At 43.7% G+C, this 9,403-nt stretch overlaps 1 protein-coding gene across 1 annotated transcript in view; it reads left to right on the forward strand.

Annotated features, from left to right (window-relative positions):
- Positions 1 to 6,819, forward strand: part of CCDC47 (coiled-coil domain containing 47) — a 46,755-nt gene extending 39,936 nt beyond the window's left edge. The window contains exons 10-13 of the mRNA XM_069751285.1: positions 1,130 to 1,188; positions 1,276 to 1,385; positions 1,516 to 1,683; positions 3,463 to 6,819. Coding sequence (XP_069607386.1) covers positions 1,130 to 1,188; positions 1,276 to 1,385; positions 1,516 to 1,683; positions 3,463 to 3,543 — 418 coding nt within the window. The 3' untranslated portion in view covers positions 3,544 to 6,819. The remainder of the gene's footprint in view (positions 1 to 1,129; positions 1,189 to 1,275; positions 1,386 to 1,515; positions 1,684 to 3,462) is intronic.
- Positions 6,820 to 9,403: the final 2,584 nt, after the last annotated feature.

Consider the following 9,403-nt stretch of genomic DNA (forward strand, 5'->3'; position numbering starts at 1 on the left):
ACCCTGGTTACCGGCATCGTTGGTTGCTGGAGAGCGGTCTGTGTGACAGCTCTCCAGCGACCAAACAGCGACGCTGCAGCGATCCGGATCGTTGTCGGTATCGCTGCAGCGTCGCTAAGTGTGACGGTACCTATATGCAGATTTGTTGGACAATGGTTGGTCCTGCTTAAGGCTTTTCTTTATATTGGGCCTGCACAATGTAAGGGGTAGACGTCATCACATAGCCATAGTTAGATGATAAAGTCAAGATCCTCTGGGACACCCAATTGCCAGAATGGGGCACTTTTATCCCTGTTAGAATGGAGCTGTACTGCACATTCTCAACCACCACTCCATGCAACTCATTTCCTTTGGGTTTGCCGGAGCACTGGCTTTTTCTTGGCAGTCCCATAGAGAATGAATGGAGCGGCATTCCCTACTGCTCCATTCTAAAGGGGGTATAAGGCTATGTTCACACGCTGCGGATCCGCAGCAGTTTCCCATGTGTTTACAGTACAATGTAAACCTATGGGAAACGCAATCCGTAGTGCACATGCTGCGGGAAAAAACGTGCGGAAACGCAGCGGTTTACATTCCACAGTATGTCAATTCTTTGTGCGAAATCTGCAGCGGTTTTACACCTGCTTGATAATAGAAAACCGCAGGAGTAAAACCGCAGTGGAATTCGCTGTAATTCCGCAGGAAATCCACAGGTAAATCGCAGTGCCTTTTTACCTGCGGTTTTCACAAATCCGCTGCGGAAAAATCCGTAGACCTCAAGGATATGTGTGCACATACCCTAAGTGGCCACTTGAGATGGATCAGTCACAGGGTCATATTCAGTCTTCATACAGTTGTGCTCAAAAGTTTATATACCCCGGCAGAATTTTTGCTTTCTTGGCCTTTTTTCAGAGAATATGAATAATAACACCAAAACTTTTTCTCCACTCATGGTTAGTGGTTGGGTGAAGTCATTTATTATCAAACTACTGTGTTTTCTCTTTTTTAAATCAAAGAGAAAACACAAAAATTCTGCCGGGGGATGTAAACTTTTGAGCACAACTGTATATGCTTTATGTGCTTTAATCATCCACCAAAATTGTTATTCTTCCAATTGTGTCTTTCTCCCTTACCTGCTTGTCTTTTTCAGGGAGGGGCAGCCCCTTAAACTGCCAGAGACTAAGAAGACTCTACTGTTTACATTTAATGGTAAGGATTTGGGGGGGTACTAAAGAAATAGGGGAAACATTGAAAACTTCAGAAAACCATTGGATTATGTCCATCTTCCCATCCTAGTGCCTGGAGCTGGAAACGCATCAGTAAAGGACATGGAGTCTCTCCTGCCGCTGATGAACATGGTGATTTACAGCATTGACAAAGTGAAGAAGTTCCGTCTGAACAGAGAGGTGAGTTATGCTGGGAATATCCGTCTTCTGGAAGATTTTGTATGTTTCGTACCACCTCTATCCCAAGTATTGATCTGCCTATTTCTGGGGCTCAGTTGTTTTTAACACCCTGCTTGATGCTAAATTGCAGGGAAAACAAAAAGCTGATAAGAACCGCGCCCGCGTGGAAGAGAACTTCCTAAAGCTTACACACGTACAGCGCCAAGAAGCCGCACAAACCCGACGCGAGGAGAAGAAAAGAGCCGAGAAAGAGCGCATCATGAATGAGGAGGACCCCGAGAAGCAGCGTCGGCTGGAGGTGAGTTTTGCGCTTTGCAATAAATTTACAAGGAAGGTGTCATCAGAAAATGATCCATTGTTTAGATCAGCTTTTTGTATTACATGTAACACATATCAAGATCTTTATTTATTAAAAAAAAAAAAAAAAGTCTTGCAATTTTCACACTGGCCACTTACTTTAACGTTAACTCCTTTACTTTTCAGAAATAGTTTTCAGTAGTTTCTTTACCATCAGAGGCTGAATTCCAATAACTAACACCTCTATACACAAGTTATGTCACAGGTGTCTACCAATAACTGTAGCTGATTGTCCTTGACAATGATCTTTGCACACACTCATTAGATGCTTCAAAAGAGTGTCCAGTATGGCTAATGTAGACATTCTTCCTGAACGGACAGGAAGTCAGAATCTTAGAAAAAGCCCTATTGGCTAGTTTGAAACCGGTAAGATTTTGAATACAAACTGCGCTACGGAAGAAAAAAAATATTGTCAAAAATATTTTAAAATACACTTAACCCAAAAACAAAACAAAAGATCATTTTCTGTTGACACGATGCCTTTAAGAAACATAGTAAAGTTAATATAGAAAGGTCATGACAGTCTGTACGCATCCAGCTATCTCCCCTTTCCGGTATGTGGTGTATGCAGGTGCATGGCATGAGATCCTTCTATACACAGCGGGTATCAGCTGTGTTACACAGCCAGCACCTGCCTCTAGCAGCAGCAAGCAGAGCATGCTCGGGTGCTATCTGAGTGACTTCGGTGTGCTCAAAAAATATGTTTGCGTCTCCTCGGCTGCATGTCTCGAGGCTGTTTGACAGCCGCAACACATGCAGGGATTTTCTAATAAACAGGTAATCCCTGCATGTGTTGCGGCTGTCGAACAGCCATGAGATATGCAGCCGAGGGGACGCAAACATATTTTTTTTAGCACCCGAGCATGCTCATATAACACCTTATCCGAGCACGTTCGCTAATCACTAGGTACTACGACAGTTGGGGGCCTACTAAAGACTTGTGCTTTGGCTTCATAGGAGATTGTTAACTTGATATTTAGAACTTCTCACTTCGTACTAAAGTATTGCGGGGTATTATGTAAATGATCACTGGTTCCCCCAGGAAAAACTAAAAATATGTATAAAAAAAAAAGTTTAATTTTTAATTTGAAACTAATTGTAATTACAAAAAAAGGAGTAATTTTTGGTATCTCCAAAGGTCAATTTATCAAAATATAAAATTATTTAACTCCTACGGTAAATGCTGTAAAGAAAAAAAGAAACTTCAGAGAGTCGTGCAGTGAAATGTTCCCTAAAAGGGTAATAAGAAAAACTACGTCGCGACGCACAAGATAAAACAAAAAAATAAATACAAATACAAGTCCACCCACCATACAGCCCCGTGGTAAAGGAAAAAGTTATGGTTGGCTGAAAAATGACAGAATTGTCTCCCCCCGTCCCATTTAATTTTTCAGTCCATTTTAAATTAAAGTGAATGATGTTATTCCAAATTACAACTCATTTTGCAAAATCCCAACCCTTTTTATTACTGTCAGCTGGAAAATAAATACGTTCTGGCACTTGGGAGACGGGGAGGGCAAAAAAGAAATGAAAGCACTAAAATAAAAATTGGCGCCAACAGCCAGGGGTTAAAGTGAGCCATCAGCCTTTGCCACAAGGTGGCGCTCTTCATTGACTGCCGTACACTCCCATCTTCTGTATGGGCTGCTCTGAGCCTCAGTATAAGGGATAGGATGCAGTAACCGATCAATACACGTATCTTTTCTGTGTGTCTACCCAGGAAGCCGCCCAGCGCCGGGAGCAGAAGAAAATGGAGAAGAAGCAGATGAAAATGAAGCAGATTAAAGTAAAGGCCATGTAACAGCTCAGCCAATCCTGATCCCGTGTCCCCCCTAACTGCAGCCAGGAGAGCAGATGGGAGCTAAAACCTCATTTAGGAACAGTGTATGATTGGATATGAGAAAGCCGCTCATTGTCTTCCCCTATAGGGCCTGTACGTAGAGTTCCTGGTAGCGGTGGCCGATCACCTGCTGTCCTGCACCTTGGTATGGGTATCGTTGGCCATGTTAGCTGCAGCGTTATCCACCACTCCACCTGGAGGAGAAATACCCCAATCAGCTCATCTCATAAGCAACATGGACCCCTAGAAGTGCTGCATAGTTTGGAAAACTACGTGGACCACTGAGCAGCGATCCTACCAGCCTCTCGGGCTGGGGTATAAGCCATGGGACAAGACTTCCTCCATCTACGTTCTTCTTTCAGAAATGTCAAGTATTGAAGATTAGTGACATTAGACAGTATTGTATATTATGTTCCTGATGGTTGTTGGCACCACATGTAGGATCACGTGTACAGACCGGACCCCCATCTACAACCTGTGTGGTCTGGATCACAAGGTATTGCAGTTTAGCTTCCGGCTGTTGCTTACCGCACAGGAACGCCATAGGATGTGACCACTAAAGTGAAAGCTATCCAGGACAATGCACCAAGTGTTGACTGTATTCAGACCAGCGGACTGGTTCATCCTGTTCCTGATCTGTTCTTTATACTCCATGTCCTAGTGTTCCTCTTCGGGGTTCAAACGTTCGTCCCTAAATATAAGTCTGCTCGCTGATATGTAGGGTGCATGGCACAAGTCTTCCTAGATGAGGTTCTCACTACTACCTTGCTCTATCCTGGCAGCTGTTGGTAAAACGCTGCTGTACATCCTGTAATAAAGGCCTCTGATTTTAGGTTCTTCACATAGATATAATGGTCTCTTCTCCTAATATTTTATAAATCTAATTTAACAAAAAAAAAAGAATATTTAAGTTATTGCAAAATATTTCTATAAAACAGAACAGTGGTGCCATTCCTCGTCTCTACCTGCAGGGGGCAGTAGTTGCAGTGAGTGAGGACTGCACATACATTGTTTTTAGAGCCGTAAGTTTAAATAGAATTTCACCCCAATATAGTAACACAATATATATCCCCCTCAACGCTCAGATGTTTTAGAGTCTATATATCCTCTCAGGACTGTCACCCAGCTTTCCACAGTCCCTGGAAGGGCAGATGAACCTGAAACGTATGAACTGTGCTCATTGATATGACATTCAGGCTCTTTGCACAGCTGGAACACAAGCACTTGGGTTGTTCTGTTACCAATGTGTGAAATTAAAAGGGTATTTCCATCTAGCCGTCTATTAACCCCTTCACCCCCGGAGCTTTTTCCGCTTTTTCATTTTCGTTTTTTGCTCCCCTCCTTCGCAGAGCCATAACTTTTTTGTTTTTCCGTCAATATGGCCATGTGAGGGCTTATTTTTTGCGGGACGAGATGTACTTTTGAACGATACCATTGATTTTACCATGCCATGTAACAGAAAACGGGAAAAAAAATCCAAATGTGGTGAAATGGCAAAAAAAGTGCAATCTCACACTTGTTTTTTGTTTGGCTTTTTTGCTAGGTTCACTAAATGCTAAAACTTTTTATCTAAGTGGTGAAAAAAAATTCCACATTTTGCTAAAAAAAAAAAATGCGCGATTTTCCGTTACCCGTACCGTCTCCAATTTTCGTGATCTGGGGTCAGGTGAGGGCTTATTTTTTGCGTGCTGAGCTGGCGTTTTTAATGATACCATTTTGGTGTAGATACGTTCTTTTGATTGCCCGTTATTGCATTTTAATGCAATGTCGCGGCGACCAAAAAAATGTAATTTTGGCGTTTTGATTTTTTTTCTCGCTACGTCATTTAGCGGTCAGGTTAATCCTTTGTTTTTATTGATAGATCGGGCGATTCTGAACGCAGCGATACCAAATATGTGTATGTTTGATTTTTTTTTAATTGTTTTATTTTGATTGGGGCGAAAGGGGGGTGATTTGAACTTTTATATATTTTTTATTTTTTTTTATATTTTTAATCACTTTTTTTTTTTAATTTTGGCATGCTTCAATAGCCTCCATGGGAGGCTAGAAGCATGCACAACTCGATCGGCTCTGCTACATAGAGGTGAAGTACAGATCACCTCTATGTAGCAGAAATGCAGGGTTGCTTTGAACGCCGACCACAGGGTGGCGCTCAAAGCAATCGGCCATCAACAACCATAGAGGTCTCAAGGAGACCTCTGGTTGTTATGGCGATGCACTGCTGACCCCCGATCATGTGAAGGGGGTCAGCAGTGCGAGCATTTCCGGCCGCGCGGCCGGGAGCGCTAGTTAAATGCCGCTGTCAGCCCTTGACGGCGGCATTTAACTAGTTAATGGGCGCGGGCGGATCGCGATTCCGCTCGCGCTCATTGCGCGCACATGTCAGCTGTACAAAACAACTCCTTTAACCGCTCGGAAGAGAACTAAATTTGCTGGTAATTAAGATGGAAGGGTTAAGAAACCAAAAATGGCACCACCTTTAACTGACTGTCTGATATTGCAGCTGCATTCAATCTAAGTAAAGAAGCTGAGCTGCAATATCAGACACAACCTATGGGCAGGGATGGCGCTATTTTGGGGGAAAAGCGGCTTTTTTTTCTAATAGAACCCTTTTAATGTGAATTGCCATTTTCCTCATATGACCGATGTTCTTTGGCTTGCGCTTGTACATCAGCAACATCTGTAAGCTTTTGCAGCATTATGCTTTCTGCCTAGCCCCCAGCCTGACAAGCGGAGTCCCATTTTAATCCACCATTGACCTACAACTCTGTAGACTATATGAATATGTAAATCCCCCCCACCTTACAAATCTACAACTCCCAGCATGCACCTGTAAAACAGTTGGGACATGCTGGGATGCATAGTTTGTACAAGATGGCCTTATAGGAGACTGCTGCATGACGTGAGACCACAGCCCCGCTCACCCTAAACCCATTTTCCTACTTGTAGACGTGACTGTCCTGTGATCGGCCACACCTTGCATAGGATTATGATTGATATATACCAGAATGATGATGCCCAGCAATAAAGGAGAGGAAACCAGACTTAGATACTCAGGAATTCAATATCCAGGTGCTGCTTTCATACACAGTGATTGTGGATAGAACGACTGTCTGCAGTGTTTTATCCTACTCCCTGATTTGCGGTTATGTGTCCTCCTGTGGATGCACGGCAGCTATCACCCACCAAGATGGTTTTTACTTGGCAAGTGAACATTAAAATGGATGTAATAAAATACCCAATGTTTTTGTGTGTTTCTTCTAGTTCTCTTATTAAATCCTGTGGATATATAATTTCATGTCAAACATTTGTATCCTATTTCACATGGGATGATAAACCCCCCTTCCTTTGTGCAGCTGTAACAGGACACCTAGCTTAGCAGGGGGTCAAGCCTCAAAAGGCTGTGACAGATCTCACACCTTGAGCCAGCTAAGGTCGGCACAAAAGGCATGATTGCAGTGTGGTTGCATGCTGTGTAACTGCTTTGTTCAGACAGCTAGGATTTCATAAGTATTTGGACTAACCATATGTCATAGCCACACACCGGTTACATTTTTGAGATCTCTGGAACGGGCCGAACGTCTTCCAGGGTTTCAATCTATTCTGACAACCCACAGCGTGAAGAAACGTAGAATGGCTAGTAGGAGCCACGTAGCAAAGCGTAGCAGAGGCTTGGCCGGATCCGATGGCGCCAACACTGCCTCCCTAGGACCGTCCATTAAGGCGTTACAACCCATCTTCGTTTTTTTTGGAGTTTTTAGAGGCTAGGGGACGGTATTTAGGTTCTGCCAAGAGGGTAGTTACCCAAAGGGGTTAAATGCTTGTGTACAGCATGGCCCATTTCTTTTTCTCTAGGGGGGTCGCAATGACCTATCGTGTGGGGGAAGTCAAGGAACAGAGGGGACCACAAACCTCCCATCTGGCAACCCTTCTCCTGCAAGCCAGGCCTTTCATCTGACTGGTAACTGACTCTTAAATTCTGCATACTTTGTCCTACCACTATTTTATTTGCATATTTGACCATTGTATATGTATAACTATCGTGTATATAGTGTATTGTCTAGTGTGCCCTTAGGGCGATTAAATATATACTACTCAAAAAAATAAAGAGAACAATTAAAGGGAACCTGTCACCGGAATTTGGCGTGGCAGGTTTGCGGTCATATGGGCGGGGTTTTCGGATGTTTGATTCACCCTTTCCTTACCCGCTGGCTGCATGCTGGCCGCAATATTAGGTTGAAGTTCATGCTGTGTCCTCCGAAGTACACGCCTGCGCGAGGCAATCTTGCGCCTTGCGCAGGTGTGTACTTCGGAGGACACAGCATGTACTTCAACCCAATATTGCGGCCAGCATGCAGCCAGCGGGTAAGGAAAGGGTGAATCAAACACCCGAAAACCCCGCCCATATGACTGCAAACCTGTCCCGCCAAATTCAGGTGACCGGTTCCCTTTAAACAACAGAATATAACTCCCAAGTAAATCAAACTTCTGTGAAATCAAACTGTCCACTTAGGAAGCAACACTGTTTGACAATCAGTTTCACATGCTGTTGTGCAAATGGAATAGACAACAGATGTAAATTATTGGCAATTATCAAGACACAATAAGGGAGTGGTTCTGCAGGTGGGGACCAAAGACCACATCTCAGCACCAATGCTTTCTGGCTGATGTTTTGTTCACTTTTGAATGTTGGTTGTGCTTTCACACTAGTGGTAGCATGAGATGGACTCTACAACCCACACAAGTGGCTCAGGTAGTGCAGCTCATCCAGGATGGCACATCAATGCGAGCTGTGGCAAGAAGGTTTGCTGTGTCTGTCAGTGTCCAAAGTACTGCAGTGCGCAGGCGCTGGGCCTCTCTGACCTTTCCTGCGCACTGCAGTACTTTGCTCTGCCCTCAACAGGGCAGACAAAGTGCGCCGGAGCCGCGGCGTGAAGACCAGAAGAGGATGTCATGGAATGAAGATGGGAGGCCCCGGAGTGGACCTGAGACACCCATTTGACCAGAACGCAGCGGGACCGCCCCTGGGTGAGTATAATCTAACGTCTTTTTCTCCTCTTTCAGGTAACATCGGCGGCTTATCTACAGCATTACAGAATGCTGTAGATAAGCCCCTGATGACGGTGAGCTTACCTCACCATCGATTTTGGGGGTGACAGGTTCCCTTTAACAACTGAGTAACTTCGTAAGAGGCAACTTGGGGGAGTTCTCTCTGATGTGTATGAGCTATGCGTGAATGTTACACTGGGGGGACCCATATACAGGTCCTTCTCAAAAAATTAGCATATAGTGTTAAATTTCATTATTTACCATAATGTAATGATTACAATTAAACTTTCATATATTATAGATTCATTATCCACCAACTGAAATTTGTCAGGTCTTTTATTGTTTTAATACTGATGATTTTGGCATACAACTCCTGATAACCCAAAAAACCTGTCTCAATAAATTAGCATATTTCACCCATCCAATCAAATAAAAGTGTTTTTTAATAACAAACAAAAAAACCAACAAATAATAATGTTCAGTTATGCACTCAATACTTGGTCGGGAATCCTTTGGCAGAAATGACTGCTTCAATGCGGCGTGGCATGGAGGCAATCAGCCTGTGACACTGCTGAGATGTTATGGAGGCCCAGGATGCTTCAATAGCGGCCTTAAGCTCATCCAGAGTGTTGGGTCTTGCGTCTCTCAACTTTCTCTTCACAATATCCCACAGATTCTCTATGGGGTTCAGGTCAGGAGAGTTGGCAGGCCAATTGAGCACAGTAATACCATGGTCAGTAAACCATTTACCAGTGGTTTTGGCACTGTGAGC

Source organism: Ranitomeya imitator, chromosome 2, assembly GCF_032444005.1.
Source record: "Ranitomeya imitator isolate aRanImi1 chromosome 2, aRanImi1.pri, whole genome shotgun sequence".
Taxonomy (NCBI): domain Eukaryota; kingdom Metazoa; phylum Chordata; class Amphibia; order Anura; family Dendrobatidae; genus Ranitomeya; species Ranitomeya imitator.